This window comes from Petaurus breviceps, unplaced genomic scaffold (genome assembly GCF_028583685.1).
Source record: "Petaurus breviceps papuanus isolate PSGF00001 unplaced genomic scaffold, PetGlider_PUasm1.0 90762, whole genome shotgun sequence".
Classification (NCBI taxonomy): domain Eukaryota; kingdom Metazoa; phylum Chordata; class Mammalia; order Diprotodontia; family Petauridae; genus Petaurus; species Petaurus breviceps.
In genome coordinates this window covers 3543927-3571040 of record NW_027187339.1, presented here as the reverse complement: position 1 = coordinate 3571040, position 27114 = coordinate 3543927, and the positions used below count along the sequence as shown (strand labels likewise).

Here is a 27114-nt window from a genome sequence, read left to right as displayed (position 1 = left end):
TCACAATTTGGTTAGCCATTCCCCAACTAATGGGCACCTGCATTTCTTCCAGTTCTTTGCCATTACAAAAAGCTCTCTTACTAATATTTTGGTGTATATGGAACCTTTCTGTTGTTGACTTGCTTGGATATGTGTGTCAACAATATGCTTGATAAAAACATGAAGACAACAACACATGCAGGTTTCCATGTACAAAACCATATAGAAGAGGGGTTCTCTTTGGAACTTCCCAATGAGATCCACAATCACTCAACAGAGACTGCTTTACTCATCCACACTGGATAAAGTAATGAATTCTGTATAACTCCTGGATTCTGGGATTAAGCTAGCTGAGCAAATTAGCGAGGGAGTTCATCAATACAAAATTCCTGAACCTGATGGACAATAAATTGGACCTAGCTTCATATAGGTAGCAATCCATCTGAATCATATTAGGGAAACTGAACAGAGCTTCAAATCATCCTTTGGTTTCTTACTCCCATGGAAGCCTCCCACTGTATGTTTAACAGCAACATTCTCTATACAGCTACTAATCATCAAACACAAGGATTGCAAAAGAATCCCTATTACAAGTACCCCAAAAGATAGCTGAGGGATTCATAATAGGTACAAGCAAGTTGTAGCATATTACCAAGAACATGTATGTGTCTCTAACCTACAAGAACATTATTAACCTAGGAAGCAGCCTTGTCAATCATGTTGCTACAGAGAGGGCTAATGGATGAACAATCTGAGAGTTCTACTGCTTTCCAAAAAGTTTCCAAAGAATCATGGGAAGGCATCTAGCAAGCTGGTGGATTTTCACTGATTGACTTTTGAATGCATGAGGATAAGACACACTTGATCAGAAGGCATAGATGGTTTGTGATCTGTTCCGGTGGGGGGAGTATCAACATCCATGAGATCACAGATCTATGGACAACAGGGGTTGGGGACTGAATCTATGATTCACATGTGTAATGTTAAGAGAATCTGAAGATTTTCCTTGCCCATTGATAGGCACATGGAGCCCTGGCCCAGAGCTCACCAGGCTCTGGGCTACAGGGAGTTTCCAATTAAGTACTGGGGCTCGAGGATTTTCAAGCTCCTTGGTGCTCAGCCAATCTCATGCCATCTTTGTCATATATTCTGGGAGATTGGTGTTTTGTCTTGGGGGTTTACTCATGAGAATGATCTTGTGATTTCCTGGTAGATATTCTGGGTAATCATATATGCAGAGCCCCCTGACTGCTCAGATGTCCCTGCTCCCTCCATCCAGTGAGGTATGTAAAGTGTTTTGTAATACTGCTTTACTCAGACAGTTGGAGCCCTGTCTGTTGGTTTTTGTGCTAATTTATCTGCTTGTATTTTCTCTATTTGTATTTTCTCCAAGTTCACAGTGCTGACATTTCCCCTGAACTAGTGAATATAATTAAAAGCAGGATTTCTAACCCCTTTAAAGCTGTCTTTCCTTTAAAAGCAAATCAAAAGCCCTGTGTTAGCAGGTCATCCTAGGTGTGCTAGGGTGCTTGCTGTTAAAACATGGAACTCCAAGATCAAGAAACTCTCTATACAAATGCAGGCTGGCAACTTCTGGGCCCCCTTATAGTCTTAGTGAATTGCCTAGAGTACCCAGGGGCCAAGTTACTTCCTAAGATTCCAAGACAATATGTATAAAGAAGGCAGGACCTTAGCCCAGATCTTTCAGGCTTTGAGATTTTGTTCTCTAAAGTATTTTTAAATATCCAAAAGGGAAAAGAGTATATATCATGCTTGACCTGAAAAATTAAACTTTTGAACACTAAGATTACTACAAAGCAGAGCTGTTTATCCTCAAGTTCTCTAAATGTGGGGAAACTAAGTCTGGAAGGCTTTTTTTTTAAGTGACTTTCCATAGTTCACAAAGAGAATAAGTGACAGTACTAGAACCCAGACTTCCTAATTCTCTTGCCAGTTCTCTTCAAACTACAGAATCTTTTCTTATATTTTAGAGAGACAAAGGACTTCTAAGTTTTTCCAGCTTTCTGAGAGGCCATACTCTGAAAAAGAGTAGTGGTCACTTGAAACATTAAAAAAAACAGCTTCTCCCGTCCAGCATGTTGGGTGGATTTTTTAATGTTTTGGAAAGCATTGGGAACAGGATGAACCAATCCATTTGTAAATATTGTCTCTAAGCAAAATTTTACATCTCAAGTATCAAATACTAAAAGAGGACATCACTTGATGAAATGTTGATATTATTAGTATGATTGATAACATTTACCTTACTTTTGTTAACTGGCATTTGTTCTTTCATGATGCACTCTACCCATAAAAGGTCTACTTTGTTAACAGATAAACTTTTATAAGAGTCCTCAACATTGGCATCAATATCTGACATTTCAGAGGCTGTATGATTCATACACTAGGCAATTTGAAACAGTTTTACTAATTTAAGTGTCAAAGAGAGTTGACATTAAGTGATACCGACCTGGGGACCAAAAAAATCTCTCCCCAAATTCCTGCAATTCATTCCACCTTGCCTACTTCCTAGGAAAAATCAACCAATTCACCACCATACATAGTATCCCACCAATGTCAAAGGCTCCTAGCCTACATATCATCAGGCACTAAGCATGGAACAAGATTCTGAGAATTGGTACCATAGTCCAAAGTGAAGACCATCACTCTATGTTAGAGCATGAAACTCAGATTGGGTGGGAAGGACACCAAAGTGAGGGAACAATTAGAATGGTAATGTGAGGAAGGGTAGAAGGCTCACCCACAGTGAAGTCAAAATAAGATGGAAAGTTGGCACAAACTTGGAGGAGAAGGCCGACATTAAACACCCCAAAAGGATTTATACACACAAAGACCAGGGAGAAATGAGACAATTACTGTACCATAAGATGTGCCCTGGTATGGTTTCCCTTTAATAATACATCAGTGCATACCTGCTGTGGCCCTCCTTACTGGTAAGAAATCTGGAACCAGACAATGGTTAGATATATAGATCTGGAATTCATCGGCATAGAGATTGTAGTTGGACCCAAGAGAGTTAATAAGATCACTGAGGGAGGAGAGAGGCTCAACCTGCCAGTTTTTCTAAGCCTGGAAAATAGCTAGGTAGGGTTCAGTTCTGCAGCTTTGAAAGGTCACCTGTGTGACCTTAAACAAGTCACTTAAACTCTGTTTTCATTTTCCTCATGAGATGGAAGTGGGAAGCATTGTTGGAATGATAGATCTCTATGAAACTATGGAAGAACTATCCTTTATTTCATGATGCAAGGTTTTTGGTTGTTTTTTTTTTCCTTTGTTGTTTTAAATTGCTGGTTCTTGACCAGAAGCCAATTCATCTAACTGAGCTGGCCCTAAGCAAAACTGAGAAGTTGTCAAGCTCCATTGGGACACTTTCTTGATTTATTTTCTGTACCTTCCTTTCTCCTTTCTATTTCCTGTCTCTCTTGATATAGGCAGCTTTGTAGGACTTGATTGTGACAAGCAGAGGCCTCCAAAGGACCTTATCCACCCTCTCATTAAAATACACTTGTCCCATGGTCTCTCCCCTGACAGAAAACTGACCAACTCCTTCACATTCATATGATAAAAATAATGAGTAACAGTACAGACTTCAATTGTACTATACAGATAATCACTGCCGATGTGTAAATCCTCCTTTATGTCATGGCCTACTGGATCCCATCTCCTCTCCTTTGCTCTTGGCTTCATCTTTAGTCACTCCCATCTATGTTCACCTTCCCTATAGCCTACAGACGTGTTCAGATCTCAGCTAAGTTTTATCTTTCCCTCTTTCATTTTCAAAATCCTAGAAAGACTTTTCACATTTACTTCCTCACCAACTTCTTACTTCTTAACCCCTTGAAATCTGGTTCCCTTTTCCATTGCTCAACTGAAAATGTTCTCTCAAAGGTTGTATAATTCTTTGTTTCAGAGGAGGAGTTGGTCTGCTTTGGGAGAAGGGATTGCCTTACATGAAGTCTTCCTTTACTAATGAAATCACAGGCCCACTTCCTCTCCCTAACCCTTTCAAAGATCACTAATAAATGCTTAATTTGAGTTTTGTTTTGTTTTTTCAGTCTTTATCTTCCATCTTTTCTGAACACCTGGATATTCCTTTCATTCTTATTTTGGTTCTTCTATTAATATTCTTTTTCAGGCTCATTTCCACCCTGTAAAGGGCATCCCTCAAGGTTCTATCCAAAGACCTTAGATGGCTTCAGATGTCCCTTACAGTTCTTCTCTATGATTCTGATCCTATGATTTATTTTTCTCTTTACCTTCATCCCCTTGTGAACTTATCAGCTCCTAGGGTTTCAATTCTCAACTCAATGCAGTTGATTCCCAACTCTACAAGCCTAACCAGATTCCCCCCTTACAAAAACAATAACAAGAAAAGCCTATAATTTGACCTTCTCATTCCCTCAAGTTATCTTCCCATCTTTCTTTTCTCTCTCAGAGCCAAACTGTGAGAAAAAGCCTTATACATGCATGACCAACAAGTTCTCACCTCCCACTCACTTCCCAAACTTTTACAATCTGGTTTCCCTTCCCACTGCTTGATTGACTGAAACTGTTCTCTCCAAGGTCACCAATGCCTTCTTTTAAACTATTACTCTTTTTTTTTATTCTGAACTTAACAAACCCAAGACAAAATGAGCAATATGACAAAGTAGAGCAAATAATAAGGCTTATACATAAAGTTATGAAAATCTCTACTTATGTACATTTTTCTTTTCCTTTCAAGTAAATAAAAAAAATCAATATATTATTTTCAAAGCTGTCCTGCTCCTGCTTCCTTCTGAACTTTGTTCTATTTGCTTCTGTGCATTTAAAAAAATGTTTCAGTGACATTCTTCTTCTGCTGCTACTGCTGCTAGCCCTATTTTTTACCAGTGAATTCTTAATTGCTAAATCCGATGTCCTTTTCTTACTTCTCATTCTTCTCCGCCTCTCTGCTGTGTTTAATCTTCTTAGCTACCCCTTCCTTCTGGATACTCTCCTTTCTTTGGGTGGGCATTCATTCTGTTAAGGTTCCCTTCTTACCTGCTACTGATCCTTCTCAGTGACCTTTGCAGGATTATCCATCCATATATGGCCCTGATGCATGGGTGCACCCCAGAGTTCTATCTTAGTTCTCTCCTCATTCAGTGATCTCATTAACTCTCTTGGGTTCAACAACAAACTCTATGCAAATGAATTCGAAATCTCCATGTCCAGTGACTATCTCCCTTGAGTGTTAGATCCCTATCTTCAACTGCCTACTGAATATTTCTACCATAACCATCTCACACTCAACTTGGCCAAAAGGAAATTCATTGTCTTTTTCCTTAGCTTTCCCCTATCAGCCCTTCCTAACTTCCTTATCTATGTTGAGGGAATCACCATTCTTCCAGTGATCAGGTTTTCAAACTGTGGATCATAGTTGACTTTCCTCTTATTCACCCTCCACATGCAATCAGTTGCTAAGTCTTGGCAATGCTAATGTCAAAGCATTTCAAATATGTATCCCCTTCTCTCCAATCATGCAGCCGCCATCCTAGTTCAGGGCTCTAATGCTTCTTGCCTAGATTGTTACAGTAACCATCTTACTGGTCTCCAGGTATTCAGTTTCTCCCTCTCTCTGATTTATTCTCCATATAATTCCAGAATATCTCTACATATATTCTGAAAACACGGATATAACAATGTCACCCCCATTCCCAAGAAGCTTCAGTGCTTCCCCGTAACCTACCAGTGGAGACACAAACTCCCCTGGCATTTAAAACCTTTCACATTCTGACTTTATCCAATGTTTCCAGGCTTTTTACACATCATTCCCCTTCGGGCCCTCCATATTATCCTCCAAACAGGTCCGTTTGTTTTCTTCATTAGATGATGTTTCATCTCCCCTCTATATATTTTTGTGACCCCATACCTAGAATACTTTCCTTCCTCTTTTCTGACTCTTGGAACTCTCCAGCTCCCTTCAAAACTCAATTCGACTGTACTCCCACCCACCCTACCCCCCAGGATGCATTTCCTGGTTCCCCCATCTATTAGCACCATACTTCCTACTCACTTTCAGGCAGGCATCATTCCTACCCAGACTACTGGAACAGTATCTTAATTGTTCTTCCTAACTCTTGTCTTGTTCTCCATGATTCAGCCACCATTCCACAGTCAAAATTATCTTTCTAAGACACAGGTTTGATTACGTCACTTCCTGGCTCAAAAAATTTCCAGAGGATCATTGATGCTCCTAGAATAAAACATAAGACAGCGAGTCTCATGACTTCTACTCACCTTTCCAGTCTTAGGTCATGTTACTCCCTTTTATGCTGTTGCCCTGAATTACTAGTGTTTCCTCAGACTTGACCATCTATCTTGCCAATTCATTTGCCTGGAATGTGATCCCTCTTCATCTTCACTTCTAAAAACCTCAGTTCTCCTTCAAAGTTCAACTCAGGTATCACTACTCTGTGAAGTACTCATTTCCTACTATTCTCTTCCCCTTCAAACGACCTTGCATTAAACTTATCTGTATGTTCCTCCAGTTCAGTGAAGTGGAAGCCCCTTGAGGACAGGAGAAGTGTTGTTTTTGCCATCTTTGGACCTCAGCACCTGACACGATACCTTGTGCATAGCAGGTGCTAAGTGATATTTACATCTTCACCGGGGTCATCCTTAACATCCCCCCCCAAAAAAAAGTAACTCAGAGAGCAGAAACATCAGGCACAGACCAACAGGACTGATATTTGGGGCCAGACCCCTCCACTCTCACTCTCTTAATGTCCCAATCCTAGTTATATGGAAATATCACATGGTCTTATCAAAACATCATAGGAAAACACAGGTTCACCAGAAAACATCAGCAAGAAGGGGAAAAAAAAACCCATTGACTCCAGAATAATCCTGCCTCTAACACGTACAATCTTGGTGACTTTGGGCAAATCACTTCACCACCCTGGGCTCAGTTTCCCTGAAAGTAAAAGGAGGAGGTTGGACACTATAGCACCCAACATCTTCTCTAGCTCTTTGCTCCTAAGAACCAAACAATAAAATTAAGGATTATTTACTTTACAAAAGGATGCACCTCAGGTTGTTATAATAGCAGTTGGCTTCCTTCATGCCTATGGAAATGTAAATGTCCCATTTCGACACAAGTCTTCATGAACACAGCTATCATGTGAATCAAGGTTTTGTAGACCCTGAAGGCATAACCTATCCCCTCCCCACCTCACCTCCCCCCACTTCATGTTGAAGTGAAACTCTCCAGCAGGTTAGGCCTAGCCCCATTCACAGACACCTGGATTTCTGGAAAGCTTCCTCATTTACTTCCTTGAGAATATAAACATGTCACTTGAATAACACCAATAAGGTCACTTTGAGGGCCAACCTGACTCCCCTGCCTATATAGCCTGCACAGTCTCTTCTCACCCCCTACCAGCCCACTCCTCCTCCCCCCCCCCCCCCAGCTGAAAATGCAGCTGGGATGACAGAGTGGGAAAAACCTAAGACCTGGCTTCCTAGGGTCCCTTGAGATCACTGGAAATGTTTCCTGTTTTAGGAAAGGCTGTTTAGGGTGTGCTGTATCCTCAATTTAAATCTGGACTAAGCCTTTGAAAGCTTATTTTCACTTAACAGGATCCGTATAGAGGAATGGTTGCCATCACAAGGAAAAATGGGATAAACACATCACCCCCACATATTGCACACCCTCCCAATTCCTCCCCTGGATCTGAACTGCAGAATTTCTCACTCCATGAAGCCAGTTTAGGAAGCAAGGTGCTTTCAAGCTCAGCTTCAGCCTAATTCCCACCCCCTTTCAGAAGAGGGCCTCCAGAGGTCAGCAGCAGGAATTGGAGGCTTTTGTAGGCAGGTGCCATTTTTAAAGTCAGAATAAGTGTCAAAAGAGATGTAGGCACACGTAGAATCCCATTTTAAATGTCCAAAGGCAGAGCAGAATTCCTTTGCATCATGATGCAGAACAGAAGTCTTTTGAAATTATAGATTTCAATTATTAAAACTCCTAAATAAAGCTTATCTTAACAAATATTAACCAGTTTCCCAATCTCCCTCAATAATCACCAGTGCTGGGTATAATGATCTACTTAGCAAAACTTAAGAATCATAATCTCTTTATTTAAAGAAAAAAAATCATGCAATGATATTATACCATGGATTTATTTGCTTTCCCCATAGACTGCCACTAAATCCTGTTTAATATGAGTTGAAATCTGAAGGCTTGACAGGTATGGTTTTCTCATACACTGTGCTTACAAAGCACAGTGTTCACTCTGATGTGCCAAAGAAGCAATAATGAACATGGAGAAGCACGGAGCAAAGTTTATGGCTTTGCCCTTCAGGCGGTGCAAAAAGATCAAAGGCGAGAGTTCCTACCTTGGTGACTGGTCAGTGACCGGGAACCAGGAGGCAGAGGGGTATATGGCAGCTGAGAAGACACAGGAGCAACATCCTTGGAGGCCTATAGGAGAAAGCAAAGGGTGGTATTACACAATTATCCAACACAATAGTCTATACCATGTGTATGCACCAGCTGAAGCACCTACATCTGTAACTCTCTACCTTTTCTAGAAATCAGTTGACTGGACACCAAGGAGACTGAAAATTATATATAATTAGAGGGGGACAGAGTCAAGATGGCAGAGTAGAAACACGATCTCCCAGCAGCTCCAGGTTCCACCTTCCCCAATCAATGTAAAAAGGGGACTATGAACAAACTTTGGAGCTGCAGAACCGACAAAATGACACGGAGAAGCTAACCTCCCACTGTGGACAGCCTGGCAGGCCAGCAGGAATCAGCCAGCACAGTGCTCTGGGAGCCGAGACCAGCTCCATGCCCAGGCTTTAGCCCCAGGGCAGGCCTAACCAGCCTCTGGCCAGAGGGACTCCAGATCAGCATCAGCTGTGGCTGTTTCCAGAATTACCAACACATAGATGTGAAGGACAAAGTGAGAGGTCAGTGCAGTCTGGACTTTGGGACCCAGTAAGTGGGAGTGTGTGGCTTTTGCCCCCAGGGTGAGAAGCCGCTAAGATGCTGGCACAGCCAGCCAGAGCCACATGGGCAGCTTCAGCTCCTGGCCTGCAGAGTGTAGGTGGACCAAGCAACAGTCTGAGGGGTAATCACTCTTGCTTTAACCTGCTTGGATCTGGATTGCGGTCTAGCATGGAGGTCCTGGGGTGCGTGGCCAGCTTGCCAGAGCATGTGGAGGCATCAGAGAGGGCACTCATCTAATACCTCTGGCAGCTGAGAAAACCCCAGTGTTTGGGACAAAAAGCTCCCCTGTCTGGTGGCAGAGTCCTACTGTGGCAAAAAGCCCAGGGGTGAAGTGATTGAGGGGCGATATGACCAGGCAAAGGAAACAAAAGCAGACAGAAGATTCCAACATTAGACTCCTATTTTGGGGACAAAAAGGAGCAAAGCATGGAACAGAAAGAAGACAGTGAAGTCAGAACTCCTGCACCAAAAGCTTCAAAGAAAAATACGAGCTGGTTATAGGCCATAGAGGACCTTAAGAAGCAGATAAAAGAAGTGGAGGAAAAATTGGGAAGAGAAATGAGAACGATGCAAGAAAATCACAAAATGAGCAACAGCCTGACTGAGGAAAATAACCCCTTAAAAAACAGACTAACTCAAATGGCAAAGGAGACTCAAAAAAGCAATAAGGACAAGAATGCCTTAAAAAGCCAAATTTGCCAGATGGAAAAACAATCTCAAAAGCTCACTGAGAATAATCATTGCTTCAGAATTAGATTGGAGCAAATGGAAGCTAATGACTTTATGAGAAATCAAGACACTGTTAAACAGATCCAAACAAATGAAAGAATAGAAGGAAATGTGAACTATCTCATGGGAAAAACCACTGACCTGGAAAATAGATCCAAGAGAAATAATTTAAAAATTATTGGACTATCTGAAAGCCATGATCAAAGGAAGAACCTAGAAATCATCCTCCAGGAAGTTCTCAAAGAAAACTGCCCTGATGTTTTAGAACTGAAGGGCAAAATAGAAGTTGAAAAATCCACTGATCACCTCCTGAAAAAGATACCAAAAAGAAAACTCTTAGGAATATTATAGCCAGGTTCCGCAATTCCCAGATTAAGGAGAGAATTTTACAAGCAGCCAGGAAGAAACAATTTGAATATTGTGGAAACACAATCAGGATAACCCAGGATCTGGCAGCTTCTACACTGAGGGATCAAAGGGCTTGGAATATGATATTCCGGAGGTCAAAGGAGCTGGAATTAAAACCAAGAGTCACCTACCCAGCAAAACTGAGTATCATGTTTCAGGAGAAAATGTGGTAATTCAGTGGAATAGAGGACTTTCAAGCATTCTTGATGAAAATAACAGTTGAATACAAAATTTGTCATTCGGATACTAGAAGCAAGAGAAGCATGAGAAGGTAAACAGGGAAAAGAAATAGTAAGGAACTTATCAAAGTTGAACTATTAACATTCCTACATGGAAAAACAATTTTAACTTATGAAACTTTTCTCAGTATGAAAATATATATATGAGAGTATATGGGCATATGAATACATATGTGAATGTGTGTATATGTGTTTACAGGTATACATAGATAGAGGGCACAGGACCAATTTAACAGGAAGAGATGATACTTAAAAGGTGAAATTAAGAGGTAAGAGAGGAATATAATGAGAGGAGATGGGGAGAGACAGAATGGGGTAAACTATCTCATATAGAATAGGCAATGGAAAATGGTTACAATGGAGGGGAAGAATAGGAAGGCAAAAGGGAATGGGTCAACTTTATTCCCATTGAATTTGGCTTTGGGGAGGGAATGAAATACACACTAAATAGGGTATCTCACCCTCCAGGAAAGTAGGGAAGGAAGGGGATGAGAGAGGGGATGATGGAAGGGAGGGCAGGCTGGGGGGGGGGGGAAGTTGGAAGCATCCACTTTTGAAAAGGGATGGGATCAAAGTAGAGAATAGAACAAATGGGAGGTGGGATAGGAGGGAGGGAAATATAGTCAGTCTTTTACAATATATCTACTATGTTGTTGTTTTGCATTAGCCACACATGTACAACCTATACTGAACTGCTTATCTTCCCAGTAAGGGTGGGAGACAAAGGAGCAAGGGAATGAATCGGGAATTCAATGTTTTAAAATCAAATGTTTAAATATATACATATATATATATATATATACTATTATTAATACAATTTTACATGTAATTGGGAAATAAGATATACAGGCACTGGGGCATAGAGATCCACCATGCCCTACTGGAAAAGTTGAAAGGGGTATGGGAGAAAATATGGGAGACAGCAGATTGGAGGAGGGGATATCCTTTGGGACTGCTATTTTGGGGCAGTGGGTAGGGGAAAAAGAGGAAGAAAATTTGTAACTCAAAATCTGGCAGAAATTAATGATGTAAATCAGAAAAATAAAATAAATAAATAAATAATAAAAAGGAGATGGTGAACTGCTCTTCTGGAAAATAGCTCTGAATTTTACTTTTGTCTCTCCAGTACTATTAAATGCTTGAAAATTAAAAAAAAATATAATTAGAATACATAATTATATATATAATCATCAAATGGGGGTTGGGGATGGGGTTGGCATATCCTGATTTATAACTTTATTTGAATGGAGAACTCCCCATGGGAAAAGATTTTCTGTTGATACAGACCAGGAAATAGTCTATAATTTTATATTTAGAAAGCTACCTGGACCACTGTCACTTGCCCATGGCCATACAATGATTCATTCAATAACATTTATTAATGGCTTCCTATGCACTAGTTGATAACAAAAGTCTCAAATACATATTAAGAAATGTGATCATGAAAAACACAAGACCACATACACACAAATATACACAGGTACACATATGTATTTCAGCAATTCCAAAAGACTCCTCTGCCAGGTTAAAAATTATGAGTCCCCGAACCTTTCAAAGCTATTGGAAACACACAGTGAGGATGACTGACAGAATTTGAACCCAAGTCATCTGTATTCTCAGGCGAGGCTTTTATTGACTACAACATACCACCTGTATAACTGCTTTGAAAAAAGACAGATCTCATGCACTGCAGGGATTATTCCAATACAAAGACAGCTTTCTGCTTTTGTACTATAGAGGAGAGAGTCCCAAGCTACCATCTGCGCTAACTCTCTTTGGCAGGAAATAAAAAATGACCCTGGTGGCATCTTTGTAGCTGGCTATGAGCTTATGATATTCAGTATATAGGGAAGATAAGCACTACTGCTATTACATTTGTTGTAGCTGCGCTGAGACAAGAGGATTATCTGAGGCTAGAAATGGCCTTTCCTTCCACTTGCCCCTCTCCTGACTGGAGATCCAGTTCCCCAACCCCCCCCCCACTCCCTTGACTCATTTCACCCTGGGTTTGTATCTAAGAGTTTATCCTTCACAATGCATGCTTCCAAGCGTCATTGGCAAACCTTGGGTCATGACCCAGTGTAGAAAACCCATGGATTCAAGACACCTTCCAGGAAGCCATCATAAATAAGAAGGCAGTAAAAGCCAAGGCATCATAACAGAAATGCCAACCCTTTGCAAGGAACTACTATTTCCCTTTGGCTGCCATCATCTGTACCAGAAAAATGTAATGAGTATTTTATGCTGGCACATAGTGAGGACTTAATAAATATTGTACCTACTGTATATGCTTTATGGGTGCATTATAAAACTTGTGGATTTTTCATTGTGAAATATCTCAATTTATATATCTATACATATACAGGTATAAATTAAATTTACATAGAACCTATATGTGTATATATTTGAGATGTCAAAATAAAACACATGCATATCATATATATTAGAACATTGTTACATTATTTTATATTATATTATGACATGTTATATCTTATCATATCAATATACATAAGAATAAATAACATGCAGTTCCCAGAAACTTCATTGCTGAGAACCTAGTTTTTTTTATTTATCACTTTAATTTATCACTTTTTCTAACTTTTAAGTTTATCACTTTTTAAGCTCATCACTTCATTTTTTTCTCCTTTTGAAACAGAGAATAACCTATAAGATACAACTTGTACCTTCCAATGAGATTACTGATGGAAATCAAATATAAGTAAAAGATTGGTTCCATTTAGAAATACCACATAAACTTCAATCCTGATATTGGGAATCTTTGATTTACATACTTTTAATAAGATATGGGGAGCTCCTATCTCTTTCACCTTGCATATCCTATGAATATATGAATGCAGTCTATTTCCAAAGTATCCATCAACCCCAAAGGCAATTCATTCCACTTATGGATACCTCTCTTAGGATAATCTTTCCTTCTGGTATGCCTCAGTTTGCTTTTTTACAATTTCCATCAACTGCTCTGAATTTCTGACTTCTGATACCAAGCAGAGCAAATCTGTGTTGATGCCCCCAAATACTTGAAGACAATTATCATTCCCCACCCCCCAACTCTCCTCCTTTGCAGGATAAATATTCCTAGTTGATTCAATAATTCCTCACAAGGCCTTTTACCATCCTGGTTATTTTCGGCTGGACACCATGTAATTTATCAAAGTCCTTCCTAAAGCATGACATTCTGAACTGAACCATATTCCACTTGTAACCTGGCTGGAGCTAAGAATTGAAAAGCTTTCATCTCTTTATTTCTAGGAATTACAACTCTTTTAAAGCAACTTAAGATCATGTTAGTTTCATTTGCCTGCCATATCTTACTGGTCATGGAGAAGCTCCAGAGTCAGAGACCTAAAGGCAGAAAGCACTTTAGAAATTATCGCATCGAAGCCATGCATTTTATAGATGAAGAACCTGGGGCTCAGAGAGGCTAAATGACTTTTCCAAAGTCACCCAGACAGTAAAGGGGAAAAGGCAGAATCTGAACTCTAGTCTTGTGACTCCAATTTCAGGTTCTTTCCATTGTACTACACTGCCTCCTATGCTGATTCATTTTGTACTTACAATCCACTAACCCCCTAAATATTTTTTCAGATGAATTCCTGGGGAGTACTGGTGTCAAATTCAAATAGAAATGGTGCAATTAAGTCATATGTAAGGACCCCCACAGGTCACATATTGACTTAGAAAACCACATATTACCATTATATTCTTTTGTATTTTTATTTTTGTTAAATATTTCCCAATTATATTTTAATCTGGATCAGGCAGAGTATTGGGGGCAGCCATGTTGGCAGTAGGCTCTATACCTTTTCTGTAAAGCCATGATTCTGCCATCTTGAGGGTGGGACTTTATATTTAATTCTTATTCAATTTCTTCTTATTAGACTTGGTTTGACATTCTTGTTTGTTAAGATTTGGGGCAGAGGGGGAGCAGATAGGTGACACAATGAATAGAGCACCAGTCCTGTGGTCTGGAGGACCTGAGTTCAAATCTAACCTCAGACACTTACCACTTAACTAGCTATGTGACCTTGGGCAAGTCACTTAACCCCAATTGCCTTGCCCTTCCCCCCTCCAAAAAAAGAGAAAAGATCTTTTGGTTCCTGACTCTACTATTCATTATGTTGGGTATCCCACTCAACTTTGGGTCAACAGTCAATTTAATAAGCATACTGCCATTAAAGCTTTTGTCCAAGTCATAGACAACAATGCTAAATAGTATAGGTCCAAACCTAACTCCCATAAGACCTTTATTATAACTTCTTCTGAACCAAGATTGAACCATCAGTGACTGTTCTTCGAGTCTGTCCATTGCACATAATTGTATTCAATGAAGCAAGCATTTATTGGGCAACTGCTATGTACTCAGATCTATGTTATGTTCTGAAATACAAGTACAAGATTAAAACAATCCCTGCTCTAAGAAAGTTTGAATCTATTGAGGGGAGAAAGATACATGTATAAGTGTATGCAGAAGAAATATGAAGAGAACAAATACAAAGCAATAGAATATAAAATAGATAGGGATGGGGGGGTGCTAGGAATCGGGGGAGTCAGGAAAGGCTTTGTAGACAAAAGAAGGGTTAGAATGCTTCTGTTTTCTTTCTTTTTTTTATTTTTTAGTTCACATCATTCATTTCCACAAGATGTGGAGTTACATATTTTCTCCCCATTTTTCCCCTACCCATCACCCCAAAACAGCAATCTTACTGAATATCCCCTCCCCCAATCTGCTCTCTCTCATATCTTCCCCCATCCCTCCTCCAACTTTCCAGTAGAGCATGGTGGATCTCTATGCCCCAGTACCTGTATATCTTATTTCCCAGTTACACGTAAAATAATTATATAAAACTTTGAATTCCAAATTCTTTCCCTTCCTACCTCATCACCCACCCTTACTGGGAAGACAAGCAATTCAATATAGGTTTTACGTGTGTAGCTATGCAAAACATTTACATAATGGATATATTGTGAAAGACTGACTATATTTCCCTCCATTCATTCCCACTCCCCATTTGTTCTATTCTCTATTTTGATCCTGTCCCTTTTCAAAAGTGGGTGCTTCCAACTTCCCTCCCCCCAAGCCTGCCCTCCTTTCCATCATCCCCCCCTCTCATCCCCTTCCCCCCTACTTTCCTGTAGGGTGAGATACCCTATTTAGTGTGTATGTCATTTCATCCCTAAGCCAAATTCAATGAGAATAATGTTGACTCATTCCCTTTTGCCTTCCTGTTCTTCCCCTCCATTGTGACAGTTTTCCCTTGCCTCTTCTATATGAGATAATTTACCCCATCTCCTCTCATTATATTCATCTCTCACCTCTTAATTTCACCTTATAAGTATCATCCCTTCCTATTCAATTGCTCCTGTGCCCTCTGTCTATATATACCTGTAGACATAAATACGCACACTCACACATGTATTCATACACCAATATACCCCCTCTCTCTCTCTCTACACACACACACACACACACACACACACACACACACACACTTCTATTCCCTTCACATACTGAGAAAAGTTTCATAAGTGAAAATTATCAGGTTTCCATGTAGGAATGTAAGTAGTTCAACTTTGATAAGTTCCTTATGATTTCCCTGTTTGCTTCTCATGCTTCTCTTGCTTCTTGTACCTGAATGTCAAATTTTCTATTCAGCTCTGGTTTTTTCAGCAAGAATGCTTCAAAGTCCTCTATTCCACTGAATATCCATATTTTCCCCTGAAACATGATACTCAGTTTTGCTAGGTAGGTGATTCTTGGTTTTAATCCCAGCTCCTTTGACCTCTGGAATATCATATTCCAAGCTCTTTGATCCCTCAGTGTAGAGGCTGTCAGATCCTATGTTATCCTCATTGTGTTTCCACAATATTCAAATTGTTTCTTCCTGGCTGTTTGTAATATTTTCTCCTTGATCTGGGAACTCTGGCTCTAATATTCCTAGGAGTTTTCTTTTGGGGATCTTTTTCAGGAGGTGATCGGTGGATTCTTTCAACCTCTATTTTGCCCTCTGGCTCTAAAACATCAGAGCAATTTTCCTTGAGAATTTCTTGAAGGATGATTTCTAGGATAATTTCATGATCTTTTTTTGATCATGGCTTTCAGGTAGTCCAATAATTTTTAAATTATCTCTCCTGGATTTATTTTCCAGGTCAGTGGTTTTTCCAATGAGATATTTCAAATTGCCTTCTATTTTTTCATTTGTTTGGATCTGTTTTATAGTATCTTGATTTCTCATAAAGTCACTAGCTTCCATTTGCTCCAATCTAATTCTGAAGGAAATGATTCTCTTCAGTGATGAGATTCTTTTTCCATCTGGCAAATTTGGCTTTTTAAGGCATTCTTCTCCTCATTGGCTTTTTGAGTCTCTTTGGCCATTTGAGTTAGTCTATTTTTTAAGGTGTCATTTTCTTCAGTCAGGTTGTTGACTCTCATTTCATAATTTTCTTGCATCATTCTCATTTCTCTTCCCAATTTTTCCTCCACTTCTCTTATTTGGTTATCAAAATCCTCCTTAAGCTCCTCTATGGACTGTAACCAGATCATATTTTTCTTGGATGTTTTTGGTGCAGGAGTTCTGACTTCATTGTATTCCTCCTGTTCCATGCTTTGATCCTTTTTGTCCCCAAATACGAGTCTAATGTCAAATTGCTCTGCTTGCTTTCCTTCTTTTGCTTGCTCATGTTGCCACTCAATTACTTGACTTTTGAACTTTTTGCCACAGTAAGAGCCTGCTACCAGAGAGGGGAACTTTGTCCCAATCAATCGCTGGGGTTTTTGCAGCTGCTGGTGAATTGGAGGAGGTGGAAGCTGGAGCCGCTCGGAAGTCCTGTTTCTACTCCCAGAATGCTTCTTGAAGAAAGAGCCAGGTGGAGGTGAAATTGAAAAAGTGATTTCCAGATATAGGAGATAGTCAGTGCTATAGTACCATGACATGGGAAGTGGAGGGAGGGAAAAGACTAAGCATTTATAGGATGCCTACTCTGTTCCAGGCAGCATGCTAAAACTTTACAAATATTATCTCATTTGATCCTCACAACAACCCTGCAAGATAGGTGTCTTTTTTGTCTCCATTTTATAGTGGAGGAAACTGAGATAAACAGAGGTTAAATAACTTTCTCAGGTTCACAGAACTAGTAAGTGTCTAAGGCTAGATTTGAACACAGGTTTTCCTGACTTAGGGCATTCTCTCTACTTAACTATCTACCTGCCTCAGGATCAGAGAAATGGGAGAAGGTAAATTGTATATGCACAGCAAAGAGAAGGTTGGTTTGACTATATTCCAGAGGACAGGAGGAAGAGTAATGTCCATTGAGACAGGAAAGTAGGTTGGGGCCAGGATATAAAAGGTTTTAAAATCTAAACATTTTGTTGATCTTGTAGGGAACAGGAAACCACTAGAAGTGAGGAGAGGAGGGAATATCATGGTCAGATCTATAATCAAAGAAAAAGTAAATCGATTTTGTGAAGAGTAGACTGGAAAGGGCAGAGATATGAATCAAGAAGACCAATTAGGAGGCTACCGCAATAACGTAGATGAGAAAGAATGAGGACCTGAACTAAGGTAGGGGTTATGTGAATAGAGAAAAGATGTTGATCAGACTCAAAAAATGTCACCAAAGTGGAAATAGCAAGACTTGGCAACTGACTAGATAGGTAGAGAGAGGGAAAATGAGAAATAAACAATAATACCTAGTTACAGACCTGGGAGACTAGTTCACACCTCTCCACCTATTCCATAAGAATAACATGAAGGTGTTGTCAAATACACCACTAAAAATCTAGGTGAAATGTGTATATACATAATTCTTCTGGGCTAATTTGTCTGCTGAAAAAGACAAATGGCATGGCTTATTTGTGAAAACTTATGCTGCCTTTTAATGTGTGTGTGTGTGTGTGAGTGTGTGTGTTAGAAGTTTCAGTAATTCTCTCTTTGAAATGTCTATAATTTTGGAGAAAATCAGTCATGTTCACTTGACTTATCAATTCTATCTTCTCATTTGGGGAAATTTTGGAAATTTATTTACCTTTCTCCTATCCTACCTACATCTTTCCCCTCGGTCTTTCTAAGATTGGTGAGAAAATCAGCAATCACATCTACCAGTTTTCTAAATATTTAAAATTTCAGCTCATTTATGCCTGGTGATGAGAATATCAGGGATAGTTCTCTGCTTATCTTTACTTATTTTTAATATTGACTTCCTTTTTATTAGCCTTTTTCCCCTTCTATTCTTTCCAGACCAAAGATCATTCTCAGGAGCTGGGCGAGGGGGGGGTGGTGGGGGGGGGGGGCCAAACAAAAGTTGAATAACTCTGCTATATCCACCCACTATACACAGCAGTTTCCTTCCTTCTTTGACCTTCTACTTCCCAGTCAATAAAGCCACAAATAACATTTTCCATTATCTTCGGTTTAACCATTTCAACTCTGGAACTCCCATCTGGGGCCCACCATGTTCTGATTGGTGTATGTATCAAATGACTCAGTAACTTCTAGCTAGTTGCAGCCAAACTTCATAATCCACCCCATTCATTTTATCACCTACCATGTTGACTGTATATGTACCACTCCTCACTCTCCTCCACCTTACTCACAATCCCTGTGACTGCCTAAAACACTCCTTGACCAGTAGTCTCCTGTAGATATTGTTTCTTTTATAATTCAATTCAATTCAATAAATATGTATTAAGTACCTACTGTGTGCCAAGATTGTAAGTTCCATGAAGGCATGGACTGTTTCACTTTTATATCTATATTCCCAGTAATTAGCACAATGATGTGACACAAAATAAGTACTTAATAAATGCCTTTTCATTCATTCATTTAGCTCATCAAGAGCTCTAACATTCTTGATACTATTTTTATAAGATTATGCCATACCTTTATATTCATTGTCCATTTCCTATCTCTTCTTCCATTTTCTGGTCATATTATTTTTTTATTGTTTTTCTTTTTTTAATACCTCAGTCAGTTGATGTGTCTTCGATGTATCCATGCCACTTTAGACAAATCTGTTTTTTCCTCCTTTTTAGAATTATTTCTTTTTGTGTCTTCAGAATTTTATTCTCCAGAGTTTTCATCCCTCCAGGGCTGATTTTCCTTATAGAATTTTAAGTAGTGGAATCCTATCTTTCAATGCGTTCTCTGGATCCTTTGAAATCCACTCACCATAAATCTAGATTACCTGTTAGATTACTCTTGGCTTTCTGCTCCTCCACCTACCACAAATTCTAAGAAGTCTCCTTCCCTCCAAGGTCACTTCCCTCCAAGGGTTCCTTCATTTCTAATCCAGCAATCAGATTCTCCATGTGGGTGAGAATCAGATAAAAATAGTTTCCGTATTTGAATTACCCACCTTTTAAAGGATGAAATTATGATTAAAGCAAATCAAGGAATCATGAGATGCTCTGGTTTTTTTTTTTTGTTGTTTTTGCAGAAGTAACATTTTAAGAGATGTTCAGGTAATTCCATTTCCCCAATAATCATTATAGTATGCCTCCTCATCAGGCTTGAGATTTGTTGCTCAAACACTTTGCTTCTTTCCTCTTTCTTCTTGGGTGGTCTGTAGTTTACTTTGAAAGTATTAGCACCCCTATTTCTATATCCCTTAATCTTTGCCTACATGATATCCACCATGCTTTGCCCTTCTGGTTCCTGGAAATCCTCATGTGATTTTTATCTTCTTACTTGAGAATGTTTCTCCTCCCCCACCCCACTCATCTTCCTCATATTTAACTTATCCTTTTCCTTTTGTGAAAGGTTTATCTTTCCAAAACTATATTTCAGTCTCTTTCTTTATGAGATTAAGAAGGAATTTTCCAATCAAAAATATCATTAAAAGTCAAAGAACATTCATTCTTCTGGTTATATCTCTGGCTCTCTACAGATTTCAGTACTATCACTCAACTGCCTTTTCCCCCAAGAATTTCCCTCTATGCCTTGGGCCTTTCACCCTGGAATATCCCTCCACCATGTGAGTTGCCTTCTCCCACTGGTGAGTTCCTTCTCCACCACCATCCTTCCCTCCCTTCTCCCATCCCCCTTTTTTTTTTATGTTGTGCAATCTTTGTTCTTGAAGAGGACCAATGATAGCATGAGGCCAGCGTCTTGACTTGCACATGAATTAGATTTGAGGCAAAGCTGAGCAAAGACCAACTCTTTTTAGCTCCCTTTTCTTCTTGTCTTTCTCCATTAGAATGTAAGTACCTTGAGGACAAACTCTGCCTTTCTTTTTGCTCATATTTTTATCCATGCCCTTAGCACAGTGTCTAATAAGTACATACCTAATAAATTCTTTCCTGCCTGCCTACCTTATCCCTATAATATCTCCTCATTTACCTGCTAGACTGGCCTTATAAACTTTCTCATCATCCCTACATAATAAGCTTCCAGACCTATAATGCTCCTGATATCACCCAAATCTCATGACAGATTTATATTTATATAATTTATATTAATGACAGACAGGCTCCCTCGAAGGGGACTTTCTCTGATACTCAAACAAGAATGACTCAAAAGACAAGTATAACATGTCACACTGATCTAGATTTTTATCTTGATCACGAAGATGATCTGGAATTTTTTCACCAATAACTCCCAAAATGGCTTCACTCTATTTTCTCTTGAGGTTTCTACCATGCTCCATGATGAAATTTCTGAGATTCAAATAAAAAGCAATAGTTTGGTTCACTGTTTATTTCTTGGTACTTTTATTCTCTATTTGGGCTGATGACAGCTTTTCTAAAAATCTCTAGGTATGACTCCACCTTTTTTTCAAATACCACTGACTGAGCAAAACACAAGAGTTTCAATAACCAAGAGGTAAAGAGTTATTTGGCTCTATTTCCAATTGGAGACAAAGCTAGAAAGGGAGGAGATGGATTTCTATTTTGCTGCTATTTTACATTTGTCATTTTGTGCCCAGAATCTGTTTTAATTATTTTTCACTTTAGTCTCTGTTTACAAATCAATGTCATGCAAATGAATACAGAGTTAGAACAATTGTGCAAATGTCTTTTAGCCTGGCCACCACCAGGTGAGTGCCAATAAAACACTATGAGCCAAGATACAGATGACAAACTCTTTGGCTTGCCTTTCACCAAAATGGAGCCCTTGGCAGTCATTTAATCAACATACATTTATTTAACATTTACTATGCACCTGGCACTGTGTTAAGTGCTGGGTGGGAAAATAAAGGGTAAAAATACAGTCCTTGCCCTCAAGGAGCTCACATTGTAATGAGGGAGACACGTCAACAGCTCTGTATATGCACAATACATACAGTGTAAATGGAGATAATTTTGTGGACTTTTAAATAATTACTTTTAATAATAATTCCTGCACTTACATAGCACCTTATAATGTATGGGGTATTTCATATATCGTGCCATAGTTAAATCTCACAACAGCTCCTTAAGGTAGATAATACTATTACCAATCTCTCCCTTTTATATGGAGATTAAGTGACTTCTTCAAGGTCATTCTAGCTAGTCAGTGGCAGCACCTGAAGTTTGAACCCAGGTCTTTAGATACGAAAGCCCTTGTTCTTTCATCTTATTACCACAGCTGCTTCTCAGTGGTAAAGCAAACTCAGTTAAAAGGTATATCCAAGAATATTTCTACTATTTACGGATTAGATTGATGTTATTAATAATGATGTTGTTATTGCTATTTATAAAACTATATTACTTCTATATTGCATATTATATATAGTAGATGTGTGGTATATTAAATATACTATATATGTATATCTTTCGTATACACCATATTATATGTTACATATATACCATGTTGTATATGTTACATATATACCATGTGTGTTATATATATCATATTGTATTACTTCCATTATATGTGTGTATATTACATATGTATTACATATTACATATAGATTGTATATATATAAGATGTCATATTATATATATATACATATATTACATATATTAAGGCTTACAAAGTTCTTTCCTCAAAAGAACACTGTGAAGACAGTGTATTGCAAGCCTTATTATTCTCATTTTACAGATGATGAAGCTGAAGTTAAAAGAAATTAACCTCATAGCCATACAACTCACCATTTATAGAATTTCCAAGGAGTAAATAAATTATTCTGATAATCTGGTCAGTTTCTATTGCTAATTTAAATAAGAGAACAGATACCTAATGGAAGAGATGAAAGAAAATGTTCTTCTTTAGCTGAGTGAAGATATGTCTGAAAAGGGAATGCATTAACTGTGTGTATTTCTACATTCTGAAAGCTATAGGACTTTTAATTCTATTGAGTCTTTACTAAGCTTCTTCAAGATCCATGTGGTAAACTCTAATATTTTAAAAATCTATAGTCCTATGATCCTAAAATTCTAAGGATCAACTGTAGTGCCAACACAATATTCACAGCACTGACAGTGACTGTGAATGTGATGGCATAGTTCTCAATCGCAAAATATTATGGATTCTCCATATAGAAGACAGAAGTGAAACATTTATTCAGACACCAGAAAGCCAAATCCCAACACCAGGAAACTGAATCCATCATAGCAACAAAGAAATTAATATGCCATAGCACAGCAGGGAACCACACCAACCTTTAGCCTTCCTACAAACAAACATTCACACATTGAGCTGTCTACTTACCTGCCATTCTCTTTCTCCCACCATCTAATTGCTATGACTCCCACCTTCCTGCGGGATCTGCTCCAACTTCAGCAAACTCTTCCCACCATAGGCTCCATGTGACTACATTTGGCCTATTAGGGGGCAGGGAAGGTCTCCAAATTCCCTTTACCATTACATCAACTTTAGAGGCAGCAGAAAATTGGGATGCCCCAATGAATGTATTCTATTCAAGCTCCCTTTCTTATTCATTACACTGGACATTTCTATAAAGCATTAATATTCCAAAGAACAATAACTCATATAAGTCATATGAGAACCTACAGTTCTCTACCTTTTAATTTGCTTGATTTCCTCCAAAGCTCAGTTCAAGTAAAACTTCCTCTCATTTGGGTTTTCCTGATTCCTCCAACTTAGTGTCCTCTCTCTCTTCCTCTGAAACCCCTCAAGCATTTTGTTTCCTTTTCCCCAATTACTCCCATTTTGTTCTAACTGTACCCAGTGGCCTAAGTTGTCTAGCTACACATGGGCAGAGATCCTTGGGAATTGTCTACTGAGGGCCAGTCAACCAATGTTGGCAAATCAGTTAAACAACATTTATTATATATTGACTATGAACAAGGGACTGGTACTATGCAAAACCAAACCAAAAATATATCTATATAAAGATGTGTATATCCATCTCCATACATGCAATGTGTACATAAAATATACATTAAAATGTATATTGGTCAGTTCATTTAGTCCATTTATATACATACATAGTGTGTTTTATACACATGTATGTATTGTATGTACATTATATGTGTATATATACATTATAAACACATGCTATAAATGTATAAACCTTTAGTCCATTATATACACATAGCACATATATGTATATACGTGTACTAACTCAATGAGCTGACAAATATGCATTCTTTATTCACAAGTCCTTCCCTGAAACATTCCATGGCTTTCTGGATGGGATATGTTAGGTTAAGCCTTTTCAATAGTCCACGTATGCCATTCAGAAAGCCATGGAATGTTTCAGGACTCATAAACATCATAATGGAAGATCTGTAGAGTCTGACCATCTGAAGAACGGCTCCCTTTTTCTCTGGTAAATGTTCATGCTCAGTCAACTCTGTGATCTTTTGTAGGAAAAGCATCCATGACAGGCAACTACTTTTTTTTCATATTTTCATCAAGAACAGATACTCGATGCATACACCTACTACAATCCTAAAGATGATACTAACTGCATCACCTAAGTCACCTATGTTTTCTATAACATTAGCAAACACCTTTGGTGAGTGTGTTTCTCCCTCTTTTTATATCTTACTTGAGAATGATAATTCAACAGAATTTAGTACTGAGGATATGCAGACAATGTTTAAATAGCCCCTGCTCTCAAGGAGTCCTCCCTTACAACTTAGGATGAGGGTGAGAGAAAGAAGGCACAATCTGTGCACAGATGAGTGAATACAAGATCTTTTAAGCAAGAAATGCTTCTCCCTGGAGGTGGCACCTAAGCTTGAGGTAAGTCAAGGATTCTAAGAGGTAAAGGTAGTCTAGGCATGGGGTTTCTGATTCCTAGCCTCTGCAAAGCCACACATAACTGAGAATGAATGTGGGTATTAGGCAGGAGCTAGTAGGTCAGTTTGACTAGAATAAAGAGTGTGAGAAGAAGATTAAAATTAAATAAGTCTGGAAAAGGTCAGTGGGACCCAGATTGCCAAAAACTTTAAATGCCAGGCTAAGGATTTTATATTTTATCCTAAAAGCAATAGACAATGGTTGATCATTTTTAAGCACAGAGGAGGAGATACGGTCAGACCAGTGTTTTAGAAATATTAATTTGTCAGTTGTATAGAGCATGACTTAGGGGAGACAATGACCAATCATAAAAAAAAAATTCTCCCTTCAGATACAATCATCAGAGACTCTCATGTGATCCTAACATTTGCTCGAAGATGGTTTTTATCCTAATGAGTCAAAATGCTGTTTTAAAACTCAATGAACAATGAACAAAATAGAATCATATTATGCTTTTCTTATATTTTCACCAAGAATAAATGTCCTTGATACATATAGTAACTATGGTCATAAAGATGAAACTAATTGCATAACTTCAAGCACTGATTTTTTTTTTCTGTATTTATTTTGTCAGGTCCCACCTCTGTTTTCAACATCATCTTAAGTCCATCCCTACATTCCTGGAGAACAAACACTTTGGGCACAGAGATGTAAAGAGTTCATATGTGTCGGTGTTTCCACTGTCAACAATGATGATAAGAGATGGCTATAGAAATGCTTGCCCAATCAGTTCCATTTTATAGCTGTTTGCTGACCTCCTTCCAGGTCCATCTAAAAAATATTCTCAGTGTAATCTGGCCTAGTTGGTTTTCTCTGCTAGTTTGTGACGTAATACTGCTCCTATTCTCTCACACCTTTTAGTAATGTTTGACAAAGGGTCTTTTACTCTGAAGTGGTGTTGTCCTGGGCTGTTGCGTCTCTGCTTGGCAAGGACATGAAACATTTGCTGGCTGACGTAGTCTCTGGACTCTTTTGGCCTTCCCTTGTGACAACTGTTTTATATCAGTTAAACTTATCTAAGAAATGGTGATAATCAGGTCAACGTCTGTACTTTCATCATTTCCCATTTTTCAGCATCAACAGCTTGCTTCAAGGGACGAATTTTGGAATTGCACATGGTGACTTCTTATCTTTATCCTTTATTCTAATTTGATATGGATTTTGGCCATAGCTGTAGTAAGTCAATGATCAGAATGTGCACAGACAGCTGAGTTTGAAATGACTTCACAAGCAGTTGCTTCCTGTTGGTTAAGATACTGTTCAATTTGGTACTAGCCATGTCCAAGGTTCTCTAGTTCCCTTCTTAAAAAATATATTCTTGTTACATATGCACAAAGCTGAATATTCTATGAATCTTTGACCTCTTTTTTTCTCCATTCCAATCTGTGTTAATTTCCAAAATATTTTGTTGTTGTTCAATAGTTTCAGTCACGTCTGACTCTTTGTGGCCCCATTTGGGGTTTTCTTGGCAAAGATACAGGAGTGATTTGCCATTTCCTTCTCTGGCTCATTTTGCAGATTAGGAAACTGGGACAAACAGGATTAAGTGACTTGCCCAGGGACAGATTTGAACTCAAGTCTTCCTGACTCCAGGTCCTGTACTCTATCCACTGTGCCACTTAGAAGTCCTCTCCCCTCTCGCCCACCCTGAAACTATCACAAATATAAGAATCACCAAGTATGATGCTCTGGGCTGACTTGATTTTGAAAAGCTTAAATTTTGCACAGAATGTATTTGTTTCATCCTCTGTAACAGATCATCTTCATGCCAATTTTTTTGGTTACTCTCAGAATAAACACTATATGGTAAGATGACCAACGATAACATTAATTGACCTTTCTTGTTCTGGGGTTGGCATGTTTAAAACAGCTTTGCCAATTCATCCTTCCATTTAACTTCAACTTGTTTATGTTTTCTGATTTCACCCTTATTGAGACTGTCAGTGTGGAGGAGTTTTAATTTCTGTAGCAGTGAATCAACTCACTGGACATTAAAGATCTATCATTTAAAGTTTTAGCAGTGAAAAATAATACTAGTAGGTTGCCAGTGTTCTAGAATCGGGGTGATCTTTTTTCTTCTCTTCACTCTCTTTTTATTACTCTGCCATCATCATTGCAAAAGCAGAAAAACCTCATCTAGGAGACCACATCATTCTCCTGTTTGGTGATATCCAGTGAGTGCCTGTTACTTCCAGGATCTACATTAAAGTTGTCTTTTGGACATTTAAGGCTCTTTAAAATTTAGTCTCTTTCTACCTTTCCAGTCTTTTTGCATGTTTACATTCCTCTCTACACTCTGTACATGTCCATTGATGCCTTTGAACTGACTTGTCACCATGCTTAGATGGCTTTCACTTCTCACCTTCTCCTCAAAATTTCTCTGGTTTCTTCCAAGATTCAGTTCTAGTGTCACTTTCAACAGGGCCTTCCTAGAACCTGCTTCTAAGTCATTTGAGCCTTCCCCTGCTTCTGCTTTATCAATTGGCTTACACATTAGTATATAAACACCTAGCGAACAGGGGCTATTCTTGTGTATTTTGCTTTTTTTTTTTTT

At 38.7% G+C, this 27114-nt stretch overlaps 1 protein-coding gene across 1 annotated transcript in view; it reads right to left on the bottom strand.

The window, feature by feature from the left end:
- The window catches only part of LRMDA (leucine rich melanocyte differentiation associated), a 1350008-nt gene that overhangs the window by 215568 nt on the left and 1107326 nt on the right, over window positions 1-27114 (bottom strand). Inside the window, exon 6 of the mRNA XM_069068315.1 lies at window positions 8359-8443. Within this exon, the coding sequence (XP_068924416.1) occupies window positions 8359-8443 (85 nt within the window). The remainder of the gene's footprint in view (window positions 1-8358; window positions 8444-27114) is intronic.